The sequence below is a fragment of the Panthera onca genome, chromosome B3, assembly GCF_046562875.1.
Source record: "Panthera onca isolate mPanOnc1 chromosome B3, mPanOnc1 haplotype 2, whole genome shotgun sequence".
In the NCBI taxonomy this organism is placed as follows: Eukaryota; Metazoa; Chordata; class Mammalia; order Carnivora; family Felidae; genus Panthera; species Panthera onca.
This window is the reverse complement of record NC_138344.1, coordinates 69,809,599-69,826,828: the sequence shown is the minus strand read 5'-3', so window position 1 is coordinate 69,826,828 and position 17,230 is coordinate 69,809,599. Positions and strand designations below refer to the sequence as shown.

The window sequence follows — 17,230 nt, the reverse complement described above, 5'->3', positions numbered from 1 at the left end:
GACTCTTAAAAACTGAGAACTGAGGGTTGATGGAGGGTGGGAGGGAGGACATTGTGGGTGATGGGTAATTAGGAGGGCACCTGTTGGGATGAGCACTGGGTGTTGTATGGAAACCAATTTGACAATAAATTTCATATTAAACACACACACACAAAAACAAACAAACATTAAAAAAATTTTTAAGTGGATATACGTTTTAGCAGGTAAAAATCTTTTGGGAGAAATTACAATGTGAATAAAGAATTTAAATGATTATGATCCCCTATTGATTCTAAATATATCAATCTCTAAAGGAAGTAATCTGAGATACAGATAACATATTTAAGATTTTCAAGCAGAGTACAAAATTAAAGATAATCTAATTGATCAATGAGAGAGGAATAACAAATATAATTATGATTCTCATATAATGCAGTAGTATGTATGTATTTAAAATTATTTTGAAAAAAATAAAATTAAATTAAAAAATAAAAAATAATAAAAAATAAATAAATACAATTATTTTGTACTACATCATTTGATATGGGAGAAAAACATCTATGAATGTAATATTCATCAAAAAGGCAGGCAGGATAAAAATGGAGAGACCATTAAATGTCCCTTTTATAAATATCTATTTGTATTTAGGCAGAGGAAAACACTACAAATTAGCGTATCAAAATATTGCCACTAATTATCTCCACATAGTGATTTTATGGGTGATTTCTACTTCATCTCTAATTCAAAGGAAGCTTTTCTTTTTATCAGAAGAAAAAATTGTATTAGAAAAAATAGTACTTTCTTAAGTAATAAAACATGGAGGAATTCACATCAGAAATCATGGAAAATACACTCTTCTTAGAACCAGAAATGTATTTATCAATACCCTTTCGATTATACAGGACAAAGCCACACCTCAAACGAACTTAAGCAAGAAGGTTAATGTATTCGCCCATTTATTAGCTCAGCTGGTCACCAAATTCATTGGTGGGCAAGAATGAAGCTGAATGCCAAAGACTCCAAAGACTGTTGGAACCAAGAAACTGGCTACTGCCAAGCTTCTATCTGTAAATCCTATGTCTTTTTCCACATATAAGTTTTTTCAGTATCCCAGACTTGGTTTTTGACAGCAGGAAATATGATGGCCAGCAGTTTCTCCATATCACAGCTGAAAAAGGGATGAGCTTGTTTTCTCTCCGTTCTTGGGTCTACCATCCTGAGGAAAAGCTCAGATTTGGCCCATCTTGGTCAGAGGCTCATACCTGAAGCCTTCAATTATGGCTAAGAGATGTGTCATCAATACTTGGTTCAGAAGAATCCTTTAAGCAAACAGAAGTCGTCAGAGAGGTAGGATTTACATGTCGCCTTCCAGTCATATGACATGACATGGTTACGGCAAGACAAAGCTATATTTACCAGGAGAAGCAGGTTGCTGATTTGAGCAAATAACAGACTAGATGTCCACTAAAAGTAGTTATTTCTTCAGAGTACAAAGAATGACCTTTAAAATTAAGTGATACAGAAAATCTTCAGGTACTATGCAGTTGGCGAATCTGTCTTATCATACATATAAACATGATAGAAGAGAAGAAAGACAAAAGTTTGGGAGGTGTAGAAATTTTTTTAAATCAGAGAGGAATCTGGCAATCCCTGCTAGCCTACTGAACATTATTTAATCAGTAAAAGAGAAACCTGGAATCTCCCCTTTAAAGACACTACTTCCAATCAAATCTTAGGAGACTGAGTATAAGTGCTAGCTACTAAACTGTTTTCCAAGTATCCATCAGGGGTGTCAAAAATAATGAATGAATGATAAAACGAGCAATGAAAATCGAAAGAAAACACAAATAAATTAGCAAGTGACATTGTAATTTCATTAATAAGGACCACTTACAAGACAATAGGAATACTGATAAACTGGTTAGGGACTATGTGTAAGGATACATAAGGTTCAGAGTTATTTGTACTACATCTCTGAGAATGAGACTCGGTTCTTCTCTGTTAAAATGGATATGAACTGAAATTTCTAAATCCATGTATGCAAAACCCACATTCTTATAGAATATAATACAGTCATATACAAAACACCTCCAAAACTAAAACTCAGCTTGCAATGACTCAAACCCTGTAAATGCAATGGGAATAGTATTATTTCAGAAGAAGAAAAAGGAAGAACCTGGCTAGTTACAAACAAAATGAGAACGAATCTTAAAGAACATAGGAGTTAGATAGTCTGAAACAGAGTACAAACAAAAGTCAAAAGGTAAATCTTGTGAGACCAACCAGCTCTGTCCAGACAGAAAGGTGGCCTGGACTAAGGATCCATTATTTTTCTACTTCTGATGGCAGGCCTATCCTCAAAGGCATCAAAATCTCATGTGATTATTTGAGTGTCCAGCTGACTCCTCTTACTCCGGTTCCCTCCTCATTAATGTCCTTACCATCACTTGACTTCTCATAAATTTCCGTTCACTGAATTAATCAATTAGGCTTACATGAAAGTTCAGACCATTTGCTGATCTTTTACAGCAAATTAATCAATTGACACCTTGATATACGTATATATTTCTATCTAGTATCAATTTATTTAGTGTCAACCAGCATTCCCTTATGTAACGCACTCAGACACTGAAGAGACACAATTTTGAATTCTAGACCACAGTAAATTCATCAAGGTAATGTCTCCCGAGAGACAAGCAATTGTCCTTCTCTGGGAGCTACTTGTTTTTACACCACATGCTTCCTTCAACCAACCATAGGCAGCAACACAAACTCTCAGTTAAGATTTTTTAAGACCCTTGTTATTTTAATCTGGGACAACTCAGTGGTAGTAAGGTACGTGGAACCTGGTATTCAAACTATATATATGTAGGGGCGCCTGGGTGGCGCAGTCGGTTAAGCATCCGACTTCAGCCAGGTCACGATCTCGCGGTCCGTGAGTTCGAGCCCCGCGTCGGGCTCTGGGCTGATGGCTCGGAGCCTGGAGCCTGTTTCCGATTCTGTGCCTCCCTCTCTCTCTGCCCCTCCCCCGTTCATGCTCTGTCTCTCTCTGTCCCAAAAATAAATTAAAAACGTTGAAAAAAAAATTAAAAAAAAAAAACTATAGATATGTAATGTTACTTCAAGTCAGTAAGGAAATTTTGTAATACTTGTGTCATTTAAGAAATCCTTCTATAAATAATAAACCGACTACACACTTTCCTCATTGCCACTTTCATCTCTTTGTTCCTGAATGTATAGATGACTGAGTTAAAAAAAGGAGTGAGAACCGCATCAAAAACAGCAAGATTTTTGTCTAGGTGTGAGGTGGGGTGAGGCCAGATATAAACAAAGATGCAAGGGCCAAAGAACAAAATCACCACCATGACATGAGTTGACAAAGGGGAGAGGGCCTTAGTTGTGCCTGCTGAAGAGTGTTTCCGAACAGTGATCAGGATAGAAATGTATGAGACAATCAATATGAAGAATGATCCCAGAGATATGAACCCACTGTTGGCTATGACCATGAACTCTAGACGGTAGGTGTCTGTGCAGGCAAGTCTGATGAACCGAGGAAAGTCACAATAAAAGCTGTCTAACACATTAGGGCCACAGAATGGCAATGTTATTACAAAAACCAGTTGAATCACAGAGTGGGTCAAGCCAATTACCCAGGCAGCAACTGTAAGCAAAATACACATTTTTCGGTTCATAATAGTCAAATAGTGAAGAGGCTTGCATATGGCAACATATCTGTCAAAGGCCATGGCGATGAGCAGCACCATCTCCACGCCACCAATGACGTGGATGAAGAAGATTTGAGTGATGCAGCCACCAAAGGAGATGACTTTATGCTTTCTGAAAAGGTCATAAATCATCTTCGGAGAAATGACACAAGAAACTCCCAGGTCAATGAAGGAGAGGTTGGCCAACAGAAAATACATGGGGGAGTGTAAGTGAGGGTCAGAAATCACAGTGAGCATTATGAGGGAGTTTCCCATCATGCTTGCCACATAAAACGTAGAGGAGAACACCAAGAGGAGAAGTTGGATCTCCCAGGAATCGGTGAGTCCCAGGAACACAAACTCTGACACCACAGAGTGATTTGCTCTATCCATTGATTTATCCGCTAGAATGTTACAGACAAAAGAAAACATGAAACTAAAATGAAAATGTTAATGAAGTTCTACATTAAAAAGATTAATTAATCAAGGATATTCACATTGTTAGAACAAGATATCTCCTCAATTCCTTCTCAGGGTCATTATTAAATATGCATTTTACTGGGGTCACCTAAAGCAGTTGAGTCACTTCCACATACAGTATTCCTAACACAATGGCTGCAAGGACTCTGGATCTATAAACAAGAAAATGATGCAAATATGAAAACACAGATGTATATAACAAGGATCAGGAGGCACGGGGAAGGTGGTGCAATGCAACACAAACAGAAAAAGAAAGAAGAGGTAAAGATTGCATTTGCCAGAATTCACTGCTATTGCTTTTTTTTAATATTTTAAGTTCATGCATTTATATTGAGAGAGACAAAGACAGCACCAGAGAGGGAGAGCAGAGAGAGAGGAAGAGAGAGAGAGACAGAGAAGGAGGGACAGGGAGGGAGGAAGGGGGCGGGGGATATGGGAGAAAGAGACAGAGAATTCCAAGCAGACTCCATGGTGCCAGCAAACAGCTTGATGCAGGGCTTGAACCCACCACCATGAGATCATGACCAAACCGAAGTCGAATGCTTAACTGACTGAGCCACCCAGGCACCCCTCACTGGTACTATTTGAACTGTTCATACAACAATTCCTCAGTCATTCAAGTCGTCTTATTTCTTACCCTCAACTCATCTCAGGCACATATTATGTCTCTTGTAGTAGGTCTTATACCACTACCTACAATCACTTTTGCAATTCACACTAAGCCCACAGGGTAGTGGCGAGCTAAGGAAACCAGACATAGGATACAGAGGTGACTTGGGTGTATGCCAGGACCAAGGGCAGAATAGATGTTGATGGCACAGAGTACTTGCATGAAACCCAGAAACTAGAAGTACCTAGAAAGATGGTTAGCAGGACTCGCCCGAGGTGTGCAAGGAGAATGGGGTGTTATGGGAAGTTAAGGAAGCCAATGCCATTTATCTGTCCAGAGTCTTTAAATCTCTGAAGTTTGTGAACCTTGGTTATAGCTATTGGAGCCCTAAGCTTTGGGAGTTTGGATGAAGATATGCCCACTAATGTCACAGTTACAACACAACCATTGACTCTCTCCCATCCTTCCATCAACCTTAGCTCTTTTATTTTTCTTATCTCATCTCTTCCATTTCAATTCTCTCAATTGTCTGAGATCCAATGCCAAGTCTGACAGTTCCCTGCCCCTAATTTTGCATGACTACATGAATCTCTCTACTTGTTACCCATTTTTTTCAGACTAAAATGTTTCCATGTAGGAGATATATTCTCTTGCCTGTGTGTCAAACTGCCTCTCCAGCTCTCTGGTTCCCATAATACTTAGATTTGCTGCTAAGAGGTGAAGTGATCTGAAAAAAAGAGGTAGGTTTCAGAATAAACAGTAAGTACTGGTAAAATAAAGATACATGAATGCACAAAAAGCTTCATAACTGGAACCAAAAGGAAAGAGTAAGAAAAACCTAGCAATAGAAAAAAAAATGGATTCTAAAGCTTTCCCGTTTTTTAAAAAATTTTTTTAATCTTTATTTATTTTTGAAGGAGAGAGACAGAGCATGAGCGGAGGAGGGGCAGAGAGAGAGGGACACACAGAATCTGAAGCAGGCTCTAGGCTCCGAGCTGTCAGCACAGAACCCAATGTGGGGCTCGAAGTCACAAGCCATGAGATCACGACCTGAGCCGAAGTAGAATGCCCAACTGACTGAGCCACTCTGGTGCCCCTTGTCCTTTAATATGTGTATTTAAATATGCACACATGTGCACACCTCAGTTGTACATGATGAGTGAAATCAGTCATAAAAATACCCCACAGACGCGTCTGGGGGGCTCAGTTGGTTAAGTGTCCACAGCTCAGGTCATGATCTCGCAGTGTATGAGTTCGAACTCGATGCTGGATTCCGTGCCGCCCTTTCTTTCTGCCCCCCCCCCCCCTCACACTCTTGTCTCTCTCTTTCCCAAAAATAAACATTAAAAATTATTATCCTACTAACTCATTCATGATTACCTAGTCCAAGCTAATAACTTACAAAGGAGAAAACAGTAGTCCAGGGAGGAAAAAACAACTAGTTACACAGAATCCAGGTTTTCTAGTCTACAATTGACTTCAGACTCCATATGCTAGAAAAATGATAAAGTGAGAAGAGGTATGCCAAACCTAGATCTACTTAGTCCAAAACAGCAGCCACTCCTTCCATATGGTTATTAAGTGAAATTAAAAACCTATTTCCTTGGTTGCACTAGCCACATTTCAAGTGCCCAACAGCCTCCTATAGCTAGTGGTTAAGTATAGGGTAGTACAATATAGAACTTTCCAAACCTTACCCATCCCTTAAAGGTAAATCAAAATCCCATTTCCTCTATGAAAACTTTCCTAGTAACTACACTTTATACAAACGTCTTTTCTCTCTTATTCCTAGAAGTCAGGAAATTTAAACTTTAATGGAAAAATAATAATTAACCACATTAAAAATAAACCACAATATATAGCATCTTAGGAGACATTCCAGATGTCTACTTTTGGCCAAGAAGGACACCTAAGAGTCTGTGAAATTCAGAGACATCTTTACAAAGGAGAAAGTGTTAACAGTTTTGAAAAACCAGTAGGAGTTTAATAAGCTAAGAGGAGAAAGGAAGGCCTTTTGAGAAGAGATAATAACTGCTCTCTTATTAGAGCAAATCCTTTGCTACTAATCATAATTCCTCAATGGTTTCAATTTTTTTAACATTTTATTTCTTTATGAGACAGAGAGCACCAGCAAGGGAGGGACAGAGAAAGAGGGGGACAGAGGATCCAAAGTGGGCTCAGAGCCAGCAGCACAGAGCCCAATGTGGGGCTCCACTCACAAAATGTGAGATCATGACCCGAGCCAAAATGAGACTCTCAACCGACTGAGCTACCCAGGGTGCCCCCTCAATGGTTTCAATTACATATTTTCTTTCCTCAAATATATTATAAGTTTAAGAGGAAAAGGACCATTTCTTCTGGTTCTTGTGTTTCCTAAAACACAAAATAAGTAGCAAGGATATCCTGATTATTTAGTTGATAACACTTCTCTGAAGTACAACCATTTTCTCAAGTCCATCATTTTTCAGTTTCTGTTTTTCTCATCTACCATGTTTTTCCATGAAGTCCAGCATGCATAAAGGAACTCTTCACATTCAAAACTAAGCATTAACATAGTTCCCAATCACTCCCTAAAGGATGCCTGGTATTCTTGCTATAAATTTCTACTTGGGAATAGGCAAGCCTCATCTCAACTCTTATAATGGTTCCTGGTTTAACTTTATGAAGTTTTAGAAAACAAGAAGCAGCACGTAAAAGGAAAAGGAAGACCGGGCGTGAGGTGGCAGGTTCCAGTACAGCCAACATATCAGGAAATTTACAGTTTCTATTTTCCAGGCTTCACGATATAATTAGTAGTCATCTTCCATGACATTGTTAAAGTCAGAAAAAAAATAATGATTTTTTTCACTATATTTTAAAAGTTTCTAAAATATTTAACGATGCCATCTTAGAGTTGGAAAAGTATACATTATTTTCATGGTGCATATTTACTAAGGACTTTCACACATTTGATGCTTGTAATTATCTGTAGGGGTGGATATATCTGATAAAATTATTTTCATTTATAGATGAAAAATCTGAAATTCGAAAAAGTAACTTACATAAAAACATAGTTAGTTAGTTTGAAATCAAATACCAGGTCTTCTTATTCCAAATCCAGTGCTGTGTTGACTACATAAAAAAAATATGGATGTTTGCTCATGGTCTAAAACAATGATACCTCCTATAAATTTTAACCAAGCATACAAAAAAAAAGTACACCTTGAACTGGCACAGTGTTATAGGTCATTATATTTGAATAAATGTGGAAAGAATTCCCTTTTATTCACAAAAATATTCTATCCCACCCACATAAACATTTAATACATATATAAATTAACTTACCCAAGGTTTATAGCTACTTGTGGCAGATCCAAGACTTAAACCTACATATTAGTGTACAAGCTAAAGGGAAGGGAGAAAGGTGGTTGCCAATTAGAATAGGGGGAAAAAAACAAAATCCACCAAAGTTTTGGTGCTAGTCAAAGATTCACCAAAGTCTGGCCCATTTATTCATAAAAAGTCATGGTGATTGACAGACAAGAAACATCCAAGCTAGAGACAAAAACGTAGAAGCCATTCAAACTTTGACGTCATGAGAAAGAAATATTTGCTTAAAGGATAACATATGAACAGATAAAAGAAAGCTAATGGAGGAAACATGCATGGCCAAAAAAGAACAAATACATAGTATTTGTCATCATCATTATTATATTGCTAGTACTACTATTTTTACATATTATCTGCCTTTTATTTTTTTTTCATTTTTTTAATGTGTATTTATTTTTGACAGAGAGAGACAGAGAGACAGAGAGAGAGAGACAGAGCATGAGCGTGGGAGGGGCAGAGAGAGGAGGAGACACAGAATCCAAAGCAGGCTCCAGGCTCTGAGCTGTCAGCACAGGCTCCCCTATTATCTACCTTTTAAAAGCCCTGTTTCTATATACAAAAATCAGGTAGAAAGGAATGTCAAAGAATTAAGGAACGGCTCACTTTCATACACTAACCAGTGATCAAATTGAGAAGACTAAGTAAAAGCCATAGACTTAGGGCTGAGCTATCACTGGTGCCATTCAAGAGAGCAGAGAAAATCAAAACAGAGAAAATCATGATTTTAGGGAGATAACCAATGGTGCCAAAGTGGAGAAAGTAAAATCAGGAACTGACAAATAATGTCAATCATCTAGGGGAAGAGGTTTGGGAAGGGGGGGAATGGGGAGATAAGGCAATATGCTATGTGCAGAAAATGTGTAGAGTGACAGATATCTACAGTAATGAGATAAAGGGGTTCCAAACAACACTGAGGATCTGGATGAAGCTGGGTATCACAAACTTAGACAAAAGCCAGAGGAAATCTTTTTGTGACACCATTCAGAAGTGTTCATGAACTGATACCCAGAATTTTAGAGCAGTGTATTTATTTGGCACAATAAGGAGAATGGGGTATCAAAACAGAGATCCTTTGTTCATTATTTTTGCTTCCTAAATTGTACATATAAGCAAGATCATGTAGCACTTGTCTTTCTCTTATTTTGCTTAGCATTATACTCTCTCAATCCATCCATGTTGTTGCAAATGGCAAGGTTTCATTCTTTTTATGGCTGAACAATATTCCATTGTGTATGTATTTACCACATCTTCTTTATCCATTCAGATATAGACACTTTATTTCCATAACTTGGCTATTGTAAATAATGCTGCAATAAACACAAGAGTGCATATATCCTTTTGACTCTTAACAATAGAGAACTCGAGGTTACCAGAGAGGAGGTGGGTGAGGGGATGGGTGAATTAGGTGAAGGGGATTAAGCATACACTTATCATGATGAGCACTGAGCAATGTACAGAACCTCTGAAACATGATATTGCACACCTAAACTGGAATTAAAATTACAAACTTGACAACAAACTAAACGCATTCCCTTGAAAAAAGAGACAAAGAAAGAAAGAAAGAAAGAAAGAAAGAAAGAAAGAAACAAAGAAAGAAAGAAACAAAGAAAGAAAGAAAGAGACCCTTGGAGGCCTGAGGTCACAATGAAATTGTTTGACCAAATCACATACTGGGCAATGCAGCAAGCGGAGCCACAGATGAGCTGACAACTGGAGAAAACACAATACAGATCAGAGATAGTAAAGGCAGGTACAGTAATTGTAAGCCTGTGGCAACTCTATGCTTTACTCTTTCTCCCATATCTTCGTTCTCAAATCTGGATTCCCATTAAAAACCAACTTCAGTACAACATTATGACTATAGTTAACACTGCTCTATGATCTACAAGAAAATTGCTAAGGGAGTTAATCCTAAGAGTTCTCATCAAAAGGAAAAATTTTTTCTTTTTATTTAACCTATGAAAAGATAGATATTAACTAAATCGACCGTGTTTGTCATTTCACAATATACATAAACCAATCCATCATATTCTACACCTTAAATTTATATAGTGATGTATATCAATTATTTCTGAATAAAGCTGGAAAAATCTATTTCACTTTCTTTCCCATACCTTTCTCTATACAGTTGCCCCAACTCTTCCCTCCTGTACAATTCCTGCTTCTGCTCATTTTCGTATACCCTTCCTCTCTGGAAGCATAGGAACCTGTGAAGGACGGTCTTCTTATAGAGTATGGTCCACCAACCCCTCCGCCCCTCTTCACCACCACCACCTACCTAATCTGTCAAAAGATCTCATAACATCAGGCTCAGGGAATCAGAGGAGTTCCACACACTGAATTTCCTCCCGTGCATAAGCATTGCCCATATCCTTCCACTCACCCTCCCTAGGACAAGAAGCTAAACAAAACTCTGCTATTTGGAGAAAGGCTCCTAATTTAGCTATAGCACAAGGTGGTGACCAAATGATGCATTAGAGTTCTGGGATTCTCAGCCTGAGGTCATGAGTCCAAGGGAACGGTCTCACAGGATTATCAGGGAGGGAGGAAAGAGGTGTAGGATTTTCTTATACAAAATAAAGAGCTACATACTTTTTAGATTTTTTAATGATATAATCCAGGGAAATCTCTATTGAAAGGAAAAATGTATTTTATGTTTTTTAAATGGAAAAAAACTCCAAAACTTTCAGGAAAACAGTTGTAGAACTTAGAAATCTTGACACATTTTGTCAACGAAGTCTCTTTGTGTGTTCAAAGGTCCAAACAACAAATAAGAACAGCAAGCATGAGTAAATATGAAAGGCTCAGAATAATGAAGAAGGATGTGAACACTTGGGGTACAAACAGATTAGGACAGAAGGCAGAGAGTTGGAGATAGAGAGGTGTGGGCACACTTTCCTTCCCCCGGAAACAATAGGAAAACAACCCAAAGAATGGTCAGAGTGCAGCAAATTGGAAAAATAGAAGATAATTCAACCAAAAACTGTTAACACACACTTAAGTACATTAAGATTATTACATTCAAACTGACTCCCTGAATATAATTTTCTTGGATTTGAAATATATTAAATATGAAAAACATGAAAATAAAATACATTTTCAATAATAGCATACAAATTAACCATTACAGATACCTTCTTCTACTCTGGTAAATCAAATAAAAGCCGAACTAGTAGAAAACAAAAAATAGAATGAATTGACAGTTCATAAAGGAAGAAAAATTAAAAGGCCAATAAACATAGAAAAGTACAAAATTTGGAAGCAGAAAGTTGGTGTTTATCCTTTCCACACTACATCATGCCCAAGGCCATCCAAGGAGTATCTAGGAGAATATATTTAATTTATCTCACCATTAAGTATTAATTAAAGGATATAGACATAGTGAAGTTCCCTTTGTTCCTCACAGATTTTTGACTAGTACCATACACTCACTATCCATCCAGACAGACAACCCCAGATATTTATGGCCTGTTGAACATTAACCAGTGTTACATCTGTAATTCAGCAATCTTACTAGAATTTCTAGGCAAAAGTACCTACAGATACCCTAAATTTTTTCACGGTTTTACGGAGATATTGGCATATGACACTGTGTAAGTTTACTAAGTATACAGCATGATTCAATACACATATATGTGATAAAATAATTACCACAATAAGGTTCATTAACATCTCCATCACCTCACTATCATTACTTTGTGTGTGGTGATAACATTTAAGATTTACACTCAGGGTGCCTGGGTGGCTCAGTCGGTTAAGCCACCGACTCTCGACTTTGGCTCGGGTCATGATCTCACGGTCGTGAGATCAAGCCATGTTGGGCTCTACACTGACAGTGCAGAGTCGGCTTGGGATTCTTTCTCTCCCATTCTCTCTGCTCCTCCGTCATGTGCATGCACACATGTGCTCTCTCAAATCAATAAACACTATAAAAAAGATTTACACTCAAAACTACTGTATTATACACAGAAAATTGTTATCTATTGTTACTATGCTATACATTAAATCCTCAGAACTTATCCTTCTTATAGCTGCAAGTTTGTACCCTTTGGACAACATCATCCCATTTCTCCTACCCCTTGGTCTTGGCAATCACCATTCTACTCTCTGTTTCTAGGAGTCTGACTTTTCAAAACTCCACGTAACAAAGAATGGATAGTATTGGTCTTTCTCTGCCTGACTTATTCCACTTAGCATAATGCCTCAAGGTCTACCTACACCCTTACAAAATCAGGATTTCCCTTTTTGATGGCTAAGAAATATTCCTGTGTGTGTGTGTGTGTGTACCAAAGCTTCTTTATCCATATCTCTACCAAAGGACACTAAGGTTGCTTCCATGCCTTGGCCCTTGTAAATAATGCTGCAATGAACACAGGTGTGCAGATAGCTCCTTGACATAGTAATTTCATTTCCTTCAAGTATATGGCCACAAGTGAAATTGTTGCCTGATATGGTAGTTCTATTTTTAATTCTTAGAGGAACCTCCAGACTGTTTTCCATAGTGGCTGCACAAATTCACATCCACCAACAGTGCACACAAGTTCCATTTTCTCCACATCCTTGCCAATACTTGTTATCTCTTATTTTTTTTTATAATGACCGTTCTAAAAGGTATGAGATACTACCTGATTTGCATTTCCCTGATGATTAGTGATACTGAGCAACTTTTCATGTGTCTATTACCATTTGTATGTCTTTGGGGAAATGTCTATTCATTCCTTTGCCCATTTTTTGATTGGATTATTTGTTTTGCTAGGAGTTCTGTGCATACTTTGGGTAGTAACCCTTTGTAATTTGTTGCAAATATTTTCTCCAATTCTATAAGCTTTATTTCTCCTATATAGAAGGTTCTTAGTTTAATGTAGTCCCACTTCTTCATTTTTGCTTTGGTTACTGTCATTTAGTGTTCTATCCAAAAAATTGTCGCCAAGACCAATGTTGAGATGTTTCCCTATGCTTTCTTCTAGTCGTAGTTTTACAGTTTAGGGTCGTATATTTAAGTTTTTAATCCATTTTGAGTTCATTTCTCTCCTTGTGTAAGAGAGGGGTCCAACTTCAGTCTCTTGCATGTGACTATCCAGTTTTCCCAACACCATCTGTTGAAGAGACTATCATCTCTCCATTAAGTATTCTTGTCAAATATTAGTTGACTGTATATGCAGGGATTTATTATGGGCCTTGGATTCTATTTCATTGATGTATGTGTCTGTTTTTATGCCAGCACCATACTACTTTGATGGGTATAGCTTTGAAATAAAGTTTGAAATTAGGAAGTGTGAGATCTCCAACTTTGTCCTTCTTTCTCAGGATTGCTTTGGCTATTTAGGATCTTTTGCCATATGAATTTTAAGATGGTTTTTTCTGTTCTGGTAAAAACAAAATGCCATTGTAATTTTGATAAGCATTGCATTGAAAATATAGAAGTATAGAATTAATCATTATAGAATTATAATGATAAGCTTTAAACACTTTAAAATATTCTTTCAATCCATGAACACAAAGTATCTTTTGATTTTTTTGTGTGTCTTCCTCAATGTCTATAATCAGTTGCTTTGAATTTTCAGTGTATATATCTTTTACTTCCTGTTTAAACCTATGTTTAAGTATCTTATTCTTTTGATGCTATTGTAAATTAGATTATTTCCTTTATTTCTTTTTCAGATTGTTCGTTCTCAGTGTAAGAAATGAAGTGATTTCTGTACATTGGTTTGTATCCTACAACATCACTAAACAAATGCATTTCTTAGTTCTAAGTTTCTGGTAGAGTCTTTGGGATTTTCTGTATTTAAAAAACTCTTATCATCTGCACACATATACAATACTTTTCCTTTCTGATTTGGATGTCTTTTACTTCTTTTTCTTATCTATTTACCATGGCTAGGACTTCTAGCACTGTGTCGCAAAGCAGCAGCTAGAGTGGGTACCTCCCTCTTGTTCCTAATCTTACAGGAAAAGGTTTCAAACTCGCACCATGGAGTATGATGTTTGCTATGGTTTTATCATAAATGGCCTTTATTAGCTTCAGTACATTCCTTGTATACCCAATTTGGTGACAGCTGTTAATCTGGAGAGGATGTAGAAGACTGTTAACTTCTTTTTCTGTATCTATTGAGATGATCCTATGATTTTTATCTCTCATTCTATTAGTGTGGTATACCACATTTATTGATTTGCATATGGGCATCAGATTATCACCCTGTATACTTCAAAGTGACATATCTATCAATAATAGCTTAAAATAAAGCTATAAAACATACTCTATTTTTTTTTTATTTTAAGATGCTGTCTTTACTAATGGTCATTGAAAAGAAGCTAGACGGCCTTGGAGAGGGAAGATGGCGGCGTAGGAGGACACTGGGCTCACCGCCCGTCCTGCTGATCACTTAGATTCCACCTACACGTGCCTAAATAACCCAAAAAACCGCCAGAGGATTAGCAGAACAGAGTCTCCGGAGCCAAGCGCAGATGAGAGGCCCACGGAAGAGGGTAGGAAGGGCGGCGAGGCGGTGCGCGCTCCACGGACTGGCGGGAGGGAGCCAGGGCGGAGGGGCGGCTCGCCAGCCAAGCAGAACCCCCGAGTCTGGCTGGCAAAAGCGGAGGGGCCAGACGAGTGTGTTCCGACAGCAAGCGCAACTTAGCGTCTGGAAGGTTATAAGTTAAAAGCTCTGCTCAGAAAGCGAGAAGGCTGGAGGACAAAGGGAGGGAGAGCTGCTGAGCCCCCAGATGACAGAGCTCAGTTTGGTCGGAAACAAAGGCGCTCGCCAGCGCCATCTCCCCCGCCCATCCCCCAGCCAAAATCCCAAAGGGAACCGGTTCCTGCCAGGGAACTTGCTCACTCCGAGCAAACACCCAACTCTGTGCTTCTGTGGAGCCAAACCTCCGGCAGCGGATCTGACTCCCTCCCGCTGCCACAGGGCCCCTCCTGAAGTGGATCACCCAAGGAGAAGCGAGCTAAGCCTACCCCTCCTGCCCCCGTGCACCTTGCCTACCCACCCCAGCTAATACGCCAGATCCCCAGCACCACAAGCCTGGCAGTGTGCAAGCAGCCCAGACGGGACACGCCACCCCACAGTGAATCCCGCCCCTAGGAGAGGGGAAGAGAAGGCACACACCAGTCTGACTGTGGCCCCAGCGGTGGGCTGGGGGCAGACATCAGGTCAGACTGTGGCCCCGCCCACCAACTCCAGTTATACACCACAGCACAGGGGAAGTGCCCTGCAGGTCCTCACCACTCCAGGGACTATCCAAAATGACCAAACGGAAGAATTCCCCTCAGAAGAATCTCCAGGAAATAACAACAGCTAATGAACTGATCAAAAAGGATTTAAATAATGTAACAGAAAGTGAATTTAGAATAATAGTCATAAAATTAATCGCTGGGTTTGAAAACAGTATAGAGGACAGCAGAGAATCTCTTCCCACAGAGATCAAGGGACTAAGGAACAGTCACGAGGAGCTGAAAAGCGCTTTAAACAAAATGCAAAACAAAATGCAAAACAAAATGGAAACGACGACAGCTCGGATTGAAGAGACAGAGGAGCGAATAGGTGAACTAGAAGATAAAGTTATGGAAAAAGAGGAAGCTGAGAGAAAAAGAGACAAAAAAATCCAGGAGTATGAGGGGAAAATTAGAGAACTAAGTGATACACTAAAAAGAAATAATATACGCATAATTGGTATCCCAGAGGAGGAAGAGAGAGGGAAAGGTGCTGAAGGGGTACTTGAACAAATTATAGCTGAGAACTTCCCTGAACTGGGGAAGGAAAAAGGCATTGAAATCCAAGAGGCACAGAGAACTCCCTTCAGACGTAACTTGAATCGATCTTCTGCACGACATATCATAGTGAAACTGGCAAAATACAAGGATAAAGAGAAAATTTTGAAAGCAGCAAGGGATAAACGTGCCCTCACATATAAAGGGAGACCTATAAGACTCGTGAGTGATCTCTCTTTTGAAACTTGGCAGGCCAGAAATGATTGGCACAGTATCTTCAGTGTGCTAAACAGAAAAAATATGCAGCCGAGAATCCTTTATCCAGCAAGTCTGTCATTTAGAATAGAAGGAGAGATAAAGGTCTTCCCAAACAAACAAATGCTGAAGGAATTTGTCACCACTAAACTGGCCCTACAAGAGATCCTAAGGGGGACCCTGTGAGACAAAGTACCAGAGACATCACTACAGGCATAGAACATACAGACATCACAATGACTCTAAACCCGTATCTTTCTATAATAACACTGAATGTAAATGGATTACATGCACCAACCAAAAGACATAGGGTATCAGAATGCATAAAAAAACAAGACCCATCTATTTGCTGTCTACAAGAGACTCATTTTAGATCTGAGGACACCTTTAGATTGAGAGTGAGGGGATGGAGAACTATTTATCATGCTCCTGGAAGCCAAAAAAAAGCTGGAGTAGCCATACTTATATCAGACAAACTAGACTTTAAATTAAAGGCTGTAACAAGAGATGAAGAAGGGCATTATATAATAATTACAGGGTCTATCCATCAGGAAGAGCTAACAATTATAAATGTCTATGCACCGGATACCGGAGCCCCCAAATATATAAAACAATTACTCATAAACATAAGCAACCTTATTGATAAGAATGTGGTCACTGCAGGGGACTTTAACACCCCACTTACAGAAATGGATAGATCATCTAGACACACAGTCAAAAAAGAAACAAGGGCCCTGAATGATACATTGGATCAGATGGACTTGACAGACATATTTAGAACTCTGCATCCCCAAGCAACAGAATATACTTTCTTCTCGAGTGCACATGGAACATTCTCCAAGATAGATCATATACGGACTCACAAAACAGCCCTTCATAAGTTTACAAGAATTGAAATTATACCATGCATACTTTCAGACCACAATGCTATGAAGCTTGAAATCAACCACAGGAAAAAGTCTGGAAAACCTCCAAAAGCATGGAGGTTAAAGAACACCCTACTAAAGAATGAGTGGGTCAACCAGGCAATTAGAGAAGAAATTAAAAAATATATGCAAACAAATGAAAATGAAAATACAACAATCCAAACGCTTTGGGACGCAGCCAAGGCAGTCCTGA

General features: G+C 38.7%; 1 protein-coding gene and 1 long non-coding RNA gene across 3 annotated transcripts in view; one reads left to right on the top strand and one right to left on the bottom strand.

Moving 5' to 3' along the window:
* The window catches only part of LOC144616550 (uncharacterized), a 135,363-nt gene that overhangs the window by 65,805 nt on the left and 52,328 nt on the right, over window positions 1-17,230 (top strand). For both annotated transcript variants that reach the window (XR_013555909.2, XR_013555910.2), the window contains one exon: window positions 5,391-5,513. This is a non-coding gene — a long non-coding RNA (uncharacterized LOC144616550). The remainder of the gene's footprint in view (window positions 1-5,390; window positions 5,514-17,230) is intronic.
* LOC144616549 (olfactory receptor 4F3/4F16/4F29-like) lies at window positions 3,138-4,076 on the bottom strand. The gene has a single exon (XM_078447701.2). It carries the CDS (start codon window positions 4,074-4,076, stop codon window positions 3,138-3,140), a length of 939 nt encoding a protein of 312 aa, XP_078303827.2.